Source organism: Apium graveolens, chromosome 4 (genome assembly GCF_009905375.1).
Source record: "Apium graveolens cultivar Ventura chromosome 4, ASM990537v1, whole genome shotgun sequence".
Classification (NCBI taxonomy): Eukaryota; Viridiplantae; Streptophyta; class Magnoliopsida; order Apiales; family Apiaceae; genus Apium; species Apium graveolens.
In genome coordinates, this window is record NC_133650.1 from 260257286 (window position 1) to 260275379 (window position 18094).

An 18094-nucleotide genomic window follows, 5' to 3' on the forward strand; every position below is an offset into this window, starting at 1 on the left:
TCTTACAAAACTTCTTCGACTACCACCTTTAATCCAAATTATGATTTGGTATTATTTTTGTAATTTTGTTTTTTAATTTTTTTCATGGTTTATTAATTATTTTTATTATATTATAATTTGAATTATTAAAACTAATTTTGGAAGGGTTTTGTTTCCCTACAAAAGAGATAAGAAAGAAGTTGAGTGTTATTATAAATTAAGTTGAATAATAATTTATAGAGTTTGTAGTTATATTAGATACATGATTTAATTTTTTTAATAATTTATAAAAGATAATAATTATATATTATTGAGATTAATGAAGTTAAAATATTTACGTATTATCTTATATCTATTCTATTATTGAATGATTCAAAATTTAGATAGTTAAAATCTTAAAATGTCCTCCTACTTTGGGTTGCTTCGCGCAGGTGCAGGGATTATTGAAAAGTGGGAGTTTTGAATAGTAATGGTGTATGTTGATGATTTGGTATTTTTTTTAGAATATTATTTTTTTGTTTTTTTTCTTGATTTGTTATATTATAATTTGAATTATACAAAAAATTGGAAGGTTTTTATTTCCCTACAAAAGAGATAAGAAAGAAGTTGGGTGCGATTAGAAATCAAGTTGGATAATAATTCATAGAGTTTGTAGTTATATCAGATACATGATTTAATTTTAAACTTTATTTTGGAAGGTGTTAACATACATTTTAGGAAATTGTTAACTGACCGACTAAACGAAATCATGTTTCGCTTATAATAGTATAATATAGATGTATTATATTATTGAATGATTCAAAATTTAGATAGTTAAAATCTTAAAATGTCCTCCTACTTTGAGTTGCTTCGCGCACGTGCATAAGCTATTGAAAAGTGGGAGTTTTGAATAGTAATGGTGCATGCGGATGATTTGGTATTGTTTTTTATAATATTGTTTTTTTGTTTTTTTACTTGATTTATTAATTATTTTGTTATATTATAATTTGAATTATAAAAAAAAATTGGAAGGTTTTTATTTTAATAATTTATAAAAGATAATAATTATATATTATTGAGATTAATGAAGTTAAAATATTTACGTATTATCTTTTATCAATTATATTATTGAATGATTCAAAATTTAGATAGTTAAAATCTTAAAATGTCCTCCTGCTTTGGGTTGCTTCGCGCAAGTGCAGAGATTATTGAAAAGTGGGAGTTTTGAATAGTAATGGTGTCTTGGATGATTTGGTATTGTTTTTTAGAATATTGTTTTTTAGAATATTGTTTTTTTCTTGATTTATTAATTATTTTGTTATATTATAATTTGAATTATAAAAAAAATTGGAAGGTTTTTATTTCCCTACAAAAGAGATAAGAAAGAAGTTGAGGGCAATTAGAAATCAAGTTGGATAATAATTCATAGAGTTTGTAGTTATATCGGATACATGATTTAATTTTAAACTTTATTTTGGAAGCTGTTAACATACATTTTAAGAAGGTGTTAACTGACCGACCAAACGAAATCATGTTTCACTTATAATAGTATAATATAGATGTATTATATTATTGAATGATTCAAATTTTAGATAATTAAAATCTTAAAATGTCCTCCTACTTTGGGTTGCTTCGCGCAGGTGCATAGACTATTGAAAAGTGGGAGTTTTGAATAGTAATGGTGTATGCGGATGATTTGATATTGTTTTTTATAATATTGTTTTTTTCTTGATTTATTAATTATTTTGTTATATTATAATTTGAATTATAAAAAAAATTGGAAGGTTTTTATTTTAATAATTTATAAAAGATAATAATTATATATTATTGAGATTAATGAAGTTAAAATATTTATGTATTATCTTTTATCTATTATATTATTGAATGATTCAAAATTTAGATAGTTAAAATCTTAAAATGTCCTCCTGCTTTGGGTTGCTTCGCGCAGGTGCACGGGTTATTGAAAAGTGGGAGTTTTGAATAGTAATGGTGTATGTGGATGATTTGGTATTGTTTTTTAGAATATTGTTTTTTTTGTTTTTTTTCTTGATTTATTAAATATTTTGTTATATTATATTTTGAATTATAAAAAAAATTGGAAGGTTTTTATTTCCCTACAAAAAAGATAAGAAATAAGTTGGGTGCGATTAGAAATCAAGTTGGATAATAATTCATAGAGTTTGTAGTTATATCAAATACATGATTTAATTTTAAACTTTATTTTGGAAGGTTTTAACATACATTTTAGAAAGGTGTTAACTGAACGACCAAATGAAATCATGTTTCGATTATAATAGTATAGATGTATTATATTATTGAATGATTCAAAATTTAAATAGTTAAAATCTTAAAATGTCCTCTTACTTTGGTTGCTTCGCGCGTGTGCAGAGATTATTGAAAAGTGGAAGTTTTGAATAGTAATAGTGTATGTGGATGATTTGGTATTGTTTTTTGGAATATTGTTGTTTCAATTTTTTTTTGATTTATTAATTATTTTATTATATTATAATTTGAATGTTGGGTGCGATTGAAAATCAAATTGGATAATAATTAATAGAGTTTGTTGTTATATCATATATATGATTTAATTTTAAACTTTATTTTGGAAGGTGTTAACATACATTTTAACAAGGTATTAACCACCGACCAAACAAAACCATATTTCGCTTATAATAGTATAGTATAGATTTTTCCATTTCACGAGTCTTCCATTGATACTCTGGGCATTGCAAAAGACAGGTGCAGCTAGGACTCCTGTCCGAATGATAGGAATGCCTTTCTTAACGAGAATATAAAAAACGAATTACTCAAATGTAAAACTCTATTTTTTTGTGTAACAGTTAGAGAAAGAACATCCTTTTAAATAATACAAATTAAGGATAGCAAAAGAATATTTGGAAGATATTGCTGCGTGCAAAGAGATTTGGAAAATCAGATTATATATTTTTTTGGTCAACAATGAAGGGGCCGAAGCGTAGTAGCGGTCGGCCTAAATTGTAAGCTTGCATACGATAGCTTTTCTAGTTAACATTGGGTCAATATATTATATATTTCTAGTTAACATTGGGTCAATATATTATATATTTTAAGGGATGTATTCATTTGAGATTACATAGAATTTTTATTGATTTACAAAATTAGCAAATTTAATAAGGATTTTAAAAATCTTTTAAAATTTAGAGATATTCAAATCTGATTTCAAATAATCCTTATAAATCTGTGAATATAAATTTGATATTGAAAAAAATCTTATAAAATCTGTAGATATTCAATCCGAATTCTAAAAAATAAAACAAAAATCTCTTTGTATTCAAATTTTAACAGATTAGCAAGAGTTATGGATTTCGAAGTATTTATTTCATAATATATATACAAATTCATGGACCTGAAATCTCTTATTTGAAGTAAAGATTTTGATGAATTTACAAATCATAACAACTTTTTAGTAGAAAATCAAAAAAATAATAAGTGAAAAAGATATTACTTGCAAGTATTTATATCTACGTCTTTTTCATCAGTTGTTCATGCTTGTACGTTGTCTTCGGGTTGTGTTCTTCTCTCTAGGTTTGTTTTCTTTTCGTTCTCTATATGGTTATATTTTTGTTCTTGGTGAATATCTGTATATCGGTAAGTTTTCTTGTTATATATCATGGTATATTGTCAATTATCAATTTTTATGTATCGTTACGTGATATATGTGTTCTAAAAATTTAAAACGTTTTAGTTCTATTATGGCTGATTCGCAAGGTGCCAAAAAAAGAGCTCGTTATGATCATGGAAGACGAGAGTAATGCGTTATTAAAGCTTATGGTTGATATCGCGAGTCGACGATGGCATGATAATAGTGATATTTTTATTAAATAAATAGTAAGCGAACGAATTCTTCCTCCGCTCAATGAAAAATTTAAGTGTAATAACTTATAACAATTATCAAAGTCGACTAAAATGGTTCAAAAATAATCGGTTTCTCTGTTATTCAACTCTTATAAGTTTTAATTCTGGATTTGGATATAACTTGTTTCTAAGAGGTAATCAACAGATAATGGCAGATGAACACAACCGCGTTAACACAAATAGAATCTCAAATTTCCTTCTGCAAACCTGTACCTTGTACCTCAGCCAGGTAACCAGTAACATCTTCAACGATGGTATTGTTCTTAGTACTGGACTAGGCTTACAGTAGCTGTGCATAAGAATATATTACGTGATGTGTTGATGGAAGATCGCATAACTACACCCAAGGACGTTACATGAAATTACAATGCTTATCATGGTCTACTATGCTACTAATCATGGTCTACTACAAATATGTCTAATAATAGTCTACTAGGTAGTCAGTTAGCACAAAATTCCGAAATGCTCCTGTCAGATTAGAATCTTATCTCTCTGTCATTATCTAGAGGCTAGAGGTTTCTTTTGTTTTATAGAATCGATAGTACAGATTATGGTCAAGTCGCCAAAAAGGACTCCTATCTAACTCTATTATTGCATATTGCACTCAATTATAAAGTAAAATTCTAGCATTTTTTAACAAATATGGAAGAGAAGTATAACGTTATAGTCTGTAAATTAATGATTTGAGCTTTTATTTATGATTTATAGAAGCCTGCATAGTTTATTTTTTAATGGCCTGGGATATGTACTATCATAGTATATGAACACCTTTTACAATTAGCAAAAGGACACCTCTACCAATCCTCGTATTCTTTTATTTAATTATATTTATTAAATTGTATACTATGGTAGTTAACATGTTTAGATGAAACAATTGACGACTTAAATAAGTATCCCATTAAAATACTATCATCATGCTGACATGATCTTATGAGTTCATATTTCGTAGTATACAATAGTTGAAAATCCTGTTGTGACATATTATGGTTGTATTCTTTTTGATAAACGGGGCTTCCAGTCTCCTGCATTAGCTCTCCCACATTCTGAAAATTAGACTACTTGTAATGCATTAGTAAGTATAGTAGTACTTTCATCTAAAAAACAGAAATCAGATCCAAGATATAAAGTCCCATTGGTGTTCCCATGCTTATAGTAAAAAAAACTGGTTACAGTTGCAGATATACAAGATCTAAAGAACAAGAATATCACAGGTAGGGGAAGAGTTTAATATAGTTCGTCTAACAATCACTTCTCGTTGGTGTTCCCATGCTTATTAAAGGGCCAAAGTTTTACCAATCGCTCTAATACATCTGCACTTTTGGAGAAGTACCCAGAGAATCCTTGAGCATATTTCCGTGAACATTTCTAATCTCTGTTTTTTTTGAATCTTAATGCAGGTCAAAATGGATAATCCGATAATGCCGGAAAACAGAATAGAAGAAGAACTCGGAAGAAGAAATTGACAATCAGTTTTATGAAATAGTTAAGTATTTATTAATGGTGATCAAGGCAATAATGACCGTGTTAAAAGCTAATTTAACTTTGATGAATGAACCTATTGGTCGTTCTCTAACACGACGACCAATATCTAGGATTGGATATTCTTTTATAAATAATATGTTAAAAGAAGATCCTGAATATTTTCGCGAATTACATAGAATGTATCCAAATGTGTTTCTCAAGCTGTGTACAATTATAAGAGAGGGAACTAATTTGGAAGATATAAGGTATGTGTCTATTGAAGAAATGGTAGCTATGTTTCTACTAATTGTAGGACATAATGATCGTTACTGTAATGTACGATAAAGGTTTGGCCGCTCACATTTCACTGCTAGTAAAAATTTCAATAAAGTTTTGAAGGATTTGAATACTATAGCACCATAAATGATGGTAAAGCCCGGGGGTGTATCCCCTAAAATTTTTGCAAGTAAAAGATTTCACCCTTACTTTAAGGTAGCTTTTTGTATAAAAAGTATAATATTTTGACTATATTCTAGTTTAATTTTTAATTCTAATTTAATCTTTTAATGAATATTTTATTTTAGGATTGTGTTGGTGCTATTGATGGAACTCATATTCTGGCTATTATAAGAGGTCGAGATGTTAGTAGCTATCGTAATCATCATGGAATTAATTCTCAAAATGTTTTGGCTGCTTGCAACTTTGATTTGGAATTTATTTATGTGCTTAGCGGGTGGGAAGATTCAGCACATGACTCGAAATTGTTAAATGATGCACTCTCGAGGAGAAACGGGTTGGAAGTTCCTCAAGGTAATATTTATCTGTACTTTTATTTATTGTTTTTCTTGTATCTACAGTCTTATGACTTTTCATTTTATAAGTCAAAATAAATTAGTGAAATACGTTTCATTTTCAGGAAAATATTATCTTGTTGATTGCAGATTTGTTAATTGTCGCCAATTTTTAGCTCCAATTCATAAAGTAAGATATCATCTAAAAGAGTTTGGTGGCCAAGGTCGTCACCCAAGAAATGCAGAAGAGCTATTTAATCTCCGTCATTCCTCGTTGAGAGATGTGATCGATAGAATTTTTGGTATATTCAAATCTCGATTTAAGATATTTAAAGTTGCACCTCCATTTCCATTTCAAGTACAAGCAGAGTTGGTATTAGCTTGTGCTGGCTTACATAATTTTCTTCGAAAAGTGTGTAGCTCTGATGAATTTTCTGTTAAAGTAGAAGATGACCAATCTTCGCATATAGAGGAAGCTGATAATCCTGAATTAAGTATGTCAAGCCAACAACAACAAAGGACTGAAGCACATACTTGGAGAGCTAAAATCGCTAATTCTATGTGGGAAGATAGGTCTCGTAAAGCAGTAAATGAAGAAAATGGCGAAGAACAGTATGATGAGAGCGAGGAACATAACATATATGAGTGATTAGTTACACTCTTTTTTTGTTTGTTAATGAGTTGGTCTTATTATTTGAATCTTGTATTTATTTTAAATTACAACATTGTTATTAGTTAATATATTCTATTATTATATAAAAGAAATATTAGTAAATCAATCTAACAAAATCCATGAGATTTAAATTGAATCCACCAAAATCAATCCTTCAAAATCCATTAAAATCTGCATAGAATTAAGAAAATCAACATCCAAATCCATGTGAAATTTAAACAATCCATGGATTTACAAAATCTATTAAAATTCACGGATGATTAACAATCCATTAAAATCTCAAATGAATACACCACCCTTAGATTTTATTTGCCGGACTTTTCTTGTCAAAAATAAAAATGTTCATAATACTTCTTAATTTTTTTCTTTCTCTTTTAAATAGTTAATTACATTACATTTTTTCTATTTCTTTTAAATGTGATTTATCTTCATTCCCCATCCAGAGCTCTACCGGGTTCTCTATGTTTATGCATCCATTTTATGTGAAATTATGTTTGAGATTGCTACGTTTTATGCACCCATTTTATGTGAATAGCTTGAGATTGTTGTGAATGAAAAATTATCGTGTTATTAGTTTTTTATATAAAAATGTTTGGACGTAAAAAATTGAAAAAATAATACTTTTTTTAGAATCGGATGAATGTTAGGTAATATTTTTTATGTTTAAACGTTTTGATGTAAAAAATTGCAAAAAATAATATTTTGGTGAGATTTGATGGTGAAACGAGCAACCGCAGCAAAAGTTGAAACGTAACTTTTTCTCAAACAACGGTTTTTAGGTCAGAAATATTATTTACAAAAGCAGTTTCTATTATCGGTTTTAAAAAAGAACTATTTTTGAATTTTATCAATAGTTATTGAGCCCATTTTCAGAAAAAAGCTGTTATTGCTGCTACCATGCCAAATACAATACTAATTTTTTTTTATGAAATACATGGTGTGTTCGGTGTTGATTGGTATTTCTGTTGCAAGCAATAAGGATGACAATTTGTACCGATCCGACCAGGTTGTACAAAACTTGAATATTTCGGGTTTGGGTTCAGTTTCGAGTTTGATTTTTAAACTCGAACTATTTTCGGGTCGGGTTTGGATTGAAGGTATACTGTTTCGAACATGACCTGGAAACCCGAAACATATTCCTTTCCGACCTCAAAATGAACCTGACCCGAAACTCATATTAATATATAAATAATAATTTGCATATATATATATATGTATGAGTAATATTAGTATAAAAATAATATAATACATTACTGAGATTAGTATAAAATAGGATTATATTTTGTATAAACTATTGCATTAAAATCTTACATTACTAAATTATTATTATTAAATGTGTTTTCAACAACGGGTTTCGAAACAAAATATATTATAGGCCAAGATTTGTTACCTTGTTTTAACAACAATTTCATCCTAAAATGTCTGATCAATTTCCTTCTCTGAACCTCTAATTCAACCCCCAATAATTTCAGTATTGTCATTTCTATGAACCCTTTCCTCGAATCAGATCATAGTAATGCTTCTCTTGAGTTTAATGATTCGGGTTTTCCGAGTTCGTGTTCGGGTTTTGTAATATCTGGGATATAGCGTGTAATTATTTTTATCAATAAATAATTATTATGTAATTATTGTGTGATTTTTTTGGTGAATTATCTGATGATTGGTGTTGATATCTGGATGTTTATATGTGGTAAAGTATATGTATGTTAATTTTAATATGTCAATAATAAAATATAGATAATTATGGTATTTTTTCTGGTAAATTTTGGAGTGATATATGATTTTATAATGATTTATTAATTTATTAATTATTTTCTGAATAATTACATAATTATTTTATAAAGCCGGGAATCGTCCAACTTCAACCATTTTTATATTTTTACAACCCGAAACTCTTCGGAAAACTCCTTACTAACCTAATCAGATAATTCCAGACATTTTTCGTATTTTGACTTTTTCGATCCGGATTACGGTTTAACCCGTACGCGTCCCGTAAAGTGCGGCTAGTTTCTAGGAGAGGATCTGGACTAAACAAAGGAAGATATGCTTTAGGAGTTGGACGACCAGAAGACTTGTAAAAAGATAATATCTGATTGATATATTTTAGGAAGATATATATTTCATATCAATTAGAAGATATCTTGTAACTGTGTATTATATAAACATAGCTTAGGGTTTACACTATATGTGTTATCATTCACGAGAATATTATTCATTGTAACCCTAACAGCTCTTAGTGATATCATACATCACTGAGAGAGTAGATTAAACCTACTGTAACAGAGTTTGATATATTGAATAAACTTGTTTTCTGTTATAAACTTGTGTTCATAATCGAATTGATTGTAGATACTATATTCAACCCCCTTCTATAGTATCATTGAGGCCTAACAAGTGGTATCAGAGCCAATCTGTTAAGCTTACGAAAAGTTAAGATCCAAACAATCAATTATGTCTGAACAAGCAAAAATACCAGACCCTCAAGAACCTACAAAGGTTCAACCCATTCAAAACACCAGTAGATATGAAACCATCAGGGTTCCTTTGCTCAGGGTGTCTGAGTACCCTGTATGGAGTGTGAAGATGGCCATGTTTCTGGAAGCTACAGATCCTGAATATTTGGAAATAATTTATGATGGTCCACACAAGCCCACAAAGCTTTCTGTTACAGTTGGGAATGAGCCACAGAGGATGATTCCCAAAGAAAAAAGAGAATACACCACTGAAGACATCTCTTCACTAGGCAAGGATGCAAAAGTAAGACACTTGCTTCATAGTGCACTTGACAATGTCATGTCAAACAGGGTGATTACATGCAAGACTGCAAAAGAAATATGGGATGTATTGGAAGTGAGATGTCAAGGAACCAATGCCATCAAAAAGAACAGGAAGACAATACTCACACAGGAGTATGAGCACTTTGACTCAAAATCTGATGAGTCACTAACTGATACATATGACAGATTCACAAAGCTGTTGAATGATCTGTCACTAGTGGATAAGGAATATGAACAAGAAGATTCAAATCTGAAATTCCTACTAGCTCTTCCTGAAAAGTGGGATTTGAAAGCTACTACAATAAGAGACAACTATGAACTTGCTGATATGTCTCTTGATGAAATCTATGGGATGCTCAAGACTCATGAACTTGAGATGGAGCAAAGAAAGAAGAGGCATGGATGTGGCGCCCTCCAAACCTGGGTCAGAAGTTTGGGATTCACAACACATACACAATATATAAACTTGTATAAGACATATTATTTGCAATGACCCTTCTTTACATAACCGCGGATCGCAACAGGTTAAAGTATGAAAATAAGCTACAACCTTAACTTTTATTACATCGTACCAAATCCCAACTAATTTGACTTACCACTGATAATAAAATTATTCTTACAATCTTACTATCTCACTACCGCAATAAGCTCCTGCTAGCTCGATCCAACTCAATCTGGAAACCTAGCTCGTGCATTGAACTGGGAAACTTTTGCTATCAACCGTATCCTTCTTAACTGTAGAATACATAAAAAGATTCGCAAGAGTGAGCTAACTAGCTCAGCAAGTCACAATGACAATAATTGGGGTTAATCAATGATTAAACAAGATGATTCAGAGGAATCAAGTTTATTGCTAGACAATCATTAGAATTGGATATTCATTTTAAGTTTTAAAACCAAGGTTAGGCTGCTGATCAGTCACGCACTAACCCCGAGCAAAGCACGCAACACTGCTCTCACTACTGGATCCAAGGCACACATTGGCCTAAATTGACCATAGATATGGTCTGACCACGAATCTGGTCCACATATATAAAAAAAACTATCCAATTCTAAAGCAGTTCAATATGATAAATAATATAATTCGATAAACAAGATCATAATCAATGATGGTTAAGCACTTGAATAAAAGCATAAAGAAACTCATGGATATCTCAAGGGTATATCAAGGTATGTATAAGAAACGGTTTCCAGCTTGTAAAGGATCAGGTATTCGAACAGTAATGATTTTTCAAGGTATAATTCTTTGATGTTATAAAGAATGGTTGGAGTATAAAAGTTTCTGGTTTTCAAACAATTTTGTTCCAGTAATTGGTGTTTGGTAGTTATACATTTAGGGAGTAGTATCATATCTGTGTGGTTTGGTGTTTGAGGATCAACAAAGGATGGTTTACAAAGAGTAATGTTTATGGCTCAAAATCAAGAAAATCAGGGTACAAGGTTAAACGGTTTAAAGCACTTGCATTATAAAACAGGAGTTATGTTTAATAATAGCGACATATTATGAAACAGTTCGAAAACATTGGTAATAGATCTTGGAGAAAATTTCAGAAATACTTGCCTTACAGGCTTTACAACTATTACTGATAAATTCTGAGCCGACTCTGCCGCTCAGGCTTTAACGTCCAACCACTAGATCCCATTGGATTTGACTTCGACACTCAGGTTTTTCTGTTGAAACTCTACTGAGTTCGTCGACTGATTGCTAGGGTATCTTTAGTCCATCATCCACTTTCAGTGTTCTCGACTATAACCTACAGGGTCGAAATACCCTACGTTAGACGTCTAGGTATGCTTGACATATCCTCGATACTTATTCTTACCCAACGATATTCAAACCCGACTCGTAATTATTCATATTAGAATAACACAGACAACAATTAGGGTTCACATTCTCGAAATCGATCCAGTGTTCGTTTTCAGAAAATACGTATACTCGTCATTTTACGAAATTAGGGTTACTGTGTTTTGGACAAAACATACAACACAACATACAATCAGGTTCTGTATAAAACATACGTATATGTATTTACTTATACTCGCTCGATGTCCCAATAATCCTCAGATGCGCTTCCGTATTTTCGTAGTTCGATTTTCCGGAAATCGGATAGCGTCCCCTTTGTTTATCGGACTACCCGTCGAAACATCCATCGACGTCAATTCAATAACAACAATCCAATTCATAATAACCACAATCCTAATCATCAGTTTAACCCAACAATCAATCCAATCACAATTCGTTAACTAAATTACGTACTCGACTTAATGTAAAATCAATTTCTCGTTTCAAAAATAATTTCACAAATCAATTGATTTATTTTATGAAAATTAGGACTCGGAATAAATTCATCACCGTCCACCGTCCGCTCATAAAAGTCATCGCGGACGGCGGTAAAATTCGTCGGTGCCTGAATAATTCCGGGTTTCCACACGAAATTTCACCGATTTTTAAAATCATTTTCCGCACAAATTGAATTTAACATCACGAATTATTATTCAACAGATTTCCTGCAGTAAATAAATAAATCAATAATTAAAACAAATCGTAACCCAAACCAATATGCACCAAGTTAGCCCAACAGAGGCCCAACAAAACAAGGCCCAACAAAACATGCCCAAATCCGGCCCAACAATAACCAGGAGAAGACAGAAACGGAACCACGGTGCAACGCGGCCAAACACGGCCATCACACCTCTCGGAATTTCTGAGAGGTAGCAACCACAATAACAATCACCAAGGAAAACCACAACTCAACAGATATATATACATACGAGACACACACATAACACAGGAATGAGCAGAACAGGACGGAAAGAGCTAGGAGCGAAGCGGCTACACGGTGGCCGCACAATTGCACCACCGCATACACACAACACTAAACACAAACATCACACACCAATACACACAGCATATATATACTATAACATATATGCACATATGTAAGCATATGATAAAATCACCACCATGGCCAGAATCTCACCAGAAATGAAAGAGGGACGGTGGCGATTGAAACGGGGGAGGGGGACAAACAGATAACAGGGAGATAGGAGAGGTAAGGAGAGATGAGAAAAGAGATTAAAAGAAAATAAATTGGTACAATTTAGGAGTATAAACTGGAAAGAAAATGGGTTAAATGAGAGTTTTCCATGAAGCAACATAAATCGATACGTGTCAAAGAATTTGACACGTGTCCCTGCACTCCCAAATCTTATCGTTTGATTTCATTTTATACCGTTTATCGGTTCAAGCTGCGGGTGAAACTAATCCGAAAAGCTACCGAAACAGTCTTAAAAATATTTTAAATATCCCGAAGATGATAAAAACGTAACTTTCAAAATTTTAAAATAATTTTTGAAGCGCAACTTATATCCACTTTTAATGATTAACGGTCCGAGCTGTACTTAAAACAAATTCAGAAAATTACGAAGGTAGTCTTAAAATGCTACAAATATCCCGAAGTAAATAAAAACGTAAATTTCGTAATCTTAAAATAATTTCTAAAATGCACTTTATACCAGCTTTTAATAAATAAACGAAACAACGCGCGGGTAAAATTAATCCCGAAAATTTCCAAAATAATTTTAAAATTCTCAGAATATTTCAAACTTAAATAAATATGAGTTTCATATTTTTTGAAGAATTGTAGAATTAAATATGGATTTTACAAATAAAAGCAATCAGAAAATCATTTAAAGATAAATAATTAGTAAAAGATTGATCTCAATTTTATAAAATCTTAAAAATAATAATGTAATTATAAAATCATAAAAACAATTTTAGAGACACTCCAAGTATTTATGCAAATAAATTTGCACCAAATTCACTTTTGAAAATGACCACAATCCAATGCGACTCCATAATTAATCACACGAACACCCCTGTACATTATAATTCACACATCAATAATCAAACAACACATAGCGGTCAAAACCAATACACATATTTTATTTATTTAATAATTTCCACAATTACACATTTAAATTATATAAAAATACACGAGTCGTTATATCCTTCCCCCCTTAAAAAGATTCTGTCCTCAGAATCTGGTTTAGCTAAATAAGTGAGGATATTTGTCAAGCATATCTGATTTTAGTTTCCAAGTAGACTCTTTTACTCGAGGATTTCAAACATGCTTGCTATAGATATACACTCATTTCCAATAACTTGCCTTTAACGATCAAGAATTTAGATCGATTACTATATGCAAAATAAGCTTAGACAAGAGCCCATTAGCCCCTAACCAATCGCTTAATTCAAATCAAATACTTTTCGCTTTAACTTTGACAGGCCAAACACATTATATGTACACACTGATGCGACGGTAACATCAACTCATTAACAACTTTATCTATATTTATCAATACCTCGAATGGTTCACTAATTTTTAGGACTTAACCTGTCCCTTCTACTTAGACTTATCCAGTCTCTTTCAAGATAAAACTTGTACTAACACTACTGGTCCTATTTCTATGCTCATATTCTCTCTCGATACAATTTCGCCTTCTTTCTTTGTCTACTCCGATCTGCTTTAATCAATATCCCTACGCTCTTGGTGTGCTGAATTAACTTAGAATTTAACAACTTTCTTTCTCCCACTTTATCTCAATAAAAATGGGGACCTATACTTGCATTCACATGAGGCTTGATACAATGGCATTCCAAGGCTGACATTGATGATAAATGATCATTCCAGTGTTTCCTTAAAACTCAATCTCTCAATATATCTTATATTTCCTGAATCACTTCCGTACTTTGACTCTCCGTTTAGGGATGATAGGCGGTGCTCGTTTTCAACTTGGTTTTTAAACATTTAAATATCTCTTACTCTTTTCCATCAGTTAAGGCTGAAAAGTAATCTCATATATTTATGTATTATTACCTTTAAATATTTAAACTCCAGACTTCACTCTTTCCAATTCATTTATTAACTCCTCGGTGGTCCTAATTACATCCAATCCTTTCTGTCGACATAAGGCATATGTTACCATACGGCTTTGCTTAGGTAGTTGTTAATGGATTACTTCAGAATCTTTTGTTAACCTTAGTCAAAATTTCATTCTTGAAGACTCAACGTATAGTTGCTTTCCTTCTGATCTTTGGAGAAAAAATTCTTGGGCATTCCACGTAGACCTTCTTATTCTTTGAGTAACTGAAGATGTTATCAATAAATACAGTTTGCTTATTCAAGTACTCCTTATACACCACGTTCCTTAATTCCTTATAGCCACCTGGTACACTTGTCATTTCACATAATATCACCAGAGCTTGCAATGCTCTTAACTCACTTTAATCATAATCTCTGATATTTTCTCAGGTCAGATCTTAAGTTAATCCTCGAGATATAATATATTGCTTGAATCCTTGTTTATTAGGTTTCCGATACTTCGCTTTAATTCTTTGGCATGTCTAACATTTTCCAATCTATTTTGAAATTTGCTTCTTATACCTGGTTATCACTATTTTTCTTTAAATTTCCACATATCTTGGCGTCTCTTCAATAACTTAAATACTTAATATTATGAATTCCCTGTGGGATCTCATTTCTTAATTTTTCTACTTGTAGCATCCAAGTGCTGGAAGAAAATCTGGAGATATCGTGATCGTTCTCCTGGGCGCATAAATTTCCTTTTTCTAACTACTAACATCGTGATTCATTATCTTCTCTTGACATCTTATCTTTCCCTTCACAACTTCAACTGAAAGGTCACACTATCCATCTTTCTTTCTTTTTGGATTATGAACTTTATCTTCCAATTCCAACTTCTAGAATCCTATAGTTAATTCTTCTGGTATAGTCTCTATGTTCGTTCTTTCCTTTTTTGCTTATCGCTTACCACTAAATTTGCTTTTCCTCGTGAATACCTACTTCAAACTCTTATGGTCCGTATAGATCTTACACCTTTCTTCATACATATCATGTCTCCCAATCTTTCAAAACAAATATTATTACTGTTAGTCCTAATGATGAGTAGGATACTTCTACTCATAAGGTTTCAGTTGTCTGGATGCATATACAATAACTTTATTGTGCTGCATCAACACACATCCTATTCCCTTATGAGAAGTGTCACTATAAACTACAAAATCTCCTTGATACTTTCAAAGTGATAAGGCAGGTGTTGTTGTAACCATTCCCTCCTTTAACTTCGCAAAACTTTTTTTTCAAACTCCTCTATTTCCTATAAACGTCCCGCTTTTCCTAGTAATCTTCGTCAAAGGTATCGCAATCTTCAAGAATCTTAAACAAATTTCCGATAATAACCTTCCAATAATAAAACTTCTTGCTTTTATTGGTGCTTTTGGTCTTTCTTTATTCATACTAACCTTAATTTCTGCTGGATCTCCTTTTGTCTCCTCCTCACTGACTATTTATGCTTTCTACCCTCAAAACTTTCACCTTGTACACTTTTCATACAACTTCTTTATTCTTCTACTTCTCAGCTATCATTAAATACTTTGCATGGTTCTCCTTTGACTTTAAGGAACATAAATACAACTTATTTGGATCTTCCTTCAAGATTCTGTTCATCAAGTTTAAATATTACTGGTATATCGATTAATCCAAGTGACCTTACTAGAATTTTATAACAACATTACTTAATTCTGAAAATTATCTTTGACTTGTCCATAGGTTTAATCTTCAATTGGTGAAATACCAAGTCTTAAATCAATCTTATAAAAGTATTTTGCTTCTTTCATTTGATCAAACAAATCATTGGTTCGAGGCAACAGATACTTGCTCTTTAATGGTAAACTTAGCGAGCTTCATTTCTCTATCGGGAGGAAATATTGATAACTCATCTGGAAACATATCTTGAAACTCCTTAATTGCTATGAAATCTTCAAATTTTGTTTGCTTCTGACTTTTATTTATCTCATAATTACCATAGTGCTCACATCTTGATCATCATAATCATCGTTAACAAATTCTTAACCCTCCTTTTCCTTTATGCCTCATATATTCTCATTTAACGTCTTCAGGACTATCTCTTTATCACGACGGTTCGTCTGGGAATCATGCTTCCATAGTTAATCCATTCTTTATAATATTATCAAATCCTCACATCTTATTGTCATAAATCTCACTTTCACCATTGGTACTCATTTACTTAACAAATACATGTTCTTGAATTTGCTAGTCCTTTAATCATAATCTTATCAATTCAATGAGGTACATCATCTTATCAACAATACCTTGGGGAATAAACAATCAAGTTACTTCCACATCTTTCAATACTTTAATGTATAAGGGATTCACAATAATCATCCCTGTCATCACGTCCGTATTCTGAATAACATATTTCGCAGACAAATCGTAAACTCCCGCTCTTGGAGACGTATTCCTTATTGAAGTAGATTCCCTTGACTCTTAGTGCATCCCTAAATGGGGCTAGTGATTTGCAATTCTCGTCATATGCCCTTGTTTGCTTTCCATGCGTGAGAGGTAGATAGAACTTTGCCCGCTTGATCCATAATATGTTGATTTCTGTTGGAAAAACTCTGGCAAAGAACGACAGTACAACGAAACAACTAGAAGGATTCACAATTCAATAAAAATTAGAGTTGAAAAGAAAGAAGAAACAAGGATTTGAATATGAATGAGACAACCACATTGGTATTTAAGATGGCCAGTCTTTCATACCCTTTGGCATACAACACATGATTAGGTGGCGTCCCACCCGACTCTTCGTCTTTCTGACAAAGTGTCTCATCATAACACTGTTTGTCCCAATCAGAAAGCAAAACTTGAGGAAAACAATTAAATTTGATAGGAATGCAATATCCTCCTTTTCGATATCATTATAAGGAGTTTATTAAGAAAAGAAGTTCATATATTTTTTTTGGAATTAAAAAGGGATATACGCTGCAATATTGAAGACAAGAACGACACCATTGGTCACCATCCACATTTCACTTGTATTCATCTTTCGAGCTTGTTCGATTATATTTCCATTGTTCCATATAATAATTTTAGAAAGTACGCTGAAATGTCTTCGTAAATTAAGTATTATGGTAGATTCTTACTTGTTAAGTCTTGCATCCCTGACATCGCACCTACACGTATAATACTTTAACAATTCAATCATAATGGCATTCTAATCTAATAACTTCGGGCTTCCTCTTTTAATTTAGAATAACCACGAACCATTCGACATAACGATCCTTTTGTTAATAATATTCTTTTTTTAGAGAGGTCTGGAAATCTTTCCAATCTTTTTCGATCACGCTCCGGCTTCTGTTAAATCAATGAATTCTTCAAACTTTGATAGTCCTAGTTATTGAATGTATAGTTACTCCATACGCTGATTCTGTTGTAAATTTTATCAAACAATATATGCATCTTATTTTTAGGAATAATCAACTCGTTCATAATCGTGGGTTACTTGGTTCTCTGAATTAACTAAGTCGGAAATAAGTATCCTTACAGGCAATCCGGGTCTTTTAACAAACAAGAAACTCAAGTAGTAACTTGACAACCAAGGTTTAAAACTTATTTTATTCAAAAAGGCTTTTAGAAATTTTGTAAGGAAAATCTTTT

At 31.5% G+C, this 18094-nt stretch overlaps 1 protein-coding gene across 1 annotated transcript; it reads left to right on the plus strand.

Moving 5' to 3' along the window:
* Window positions 1-5511: 5511 nt before the first annotated feature.
* On the plus strand, window positions 5512-6753 carry LOC141719567 (uncharacterized). The gene is made up of 3 exons (XM_074521944.1): window positions 5512-5649; window positions 5898-6123; window positions 6230-6753. Exons 1-3 carry the CDS (start codon window positions 5512-5514, stop codon window positions 6751-6753), a joined length of 888 nt encoding a protein of 295 aa, XP_074378045.1.
* The last annotated feature ends 11341 nt before the right edge of the window (window positions 6754-18094 follow it).

Bases quoted from the DNA above. Each gene is read 5' to 3' on its own strand.
- LOC141719567 (XM_074521944.1), top strand. From the start codon at position 5,512: ATGTATCCAAATGTGTTTCTCAAGCTGTGTACAATTATAAGAGAGGGA. The intron at 5,650-5,897 runs GTACGATAAAGG...ATTTTATTTTAG, and splicing joins ATAATGATCGTTACTGTAAT to GATTGTGTTGGTGCTATTGA. The intron at 6,124-6,229 runs GTAATATTTATC...TTTCATTTTCAG, and splicing joins CGGGTTGGAAGTTCCTCAAG to GAAAATATTATCTTGTTGAT.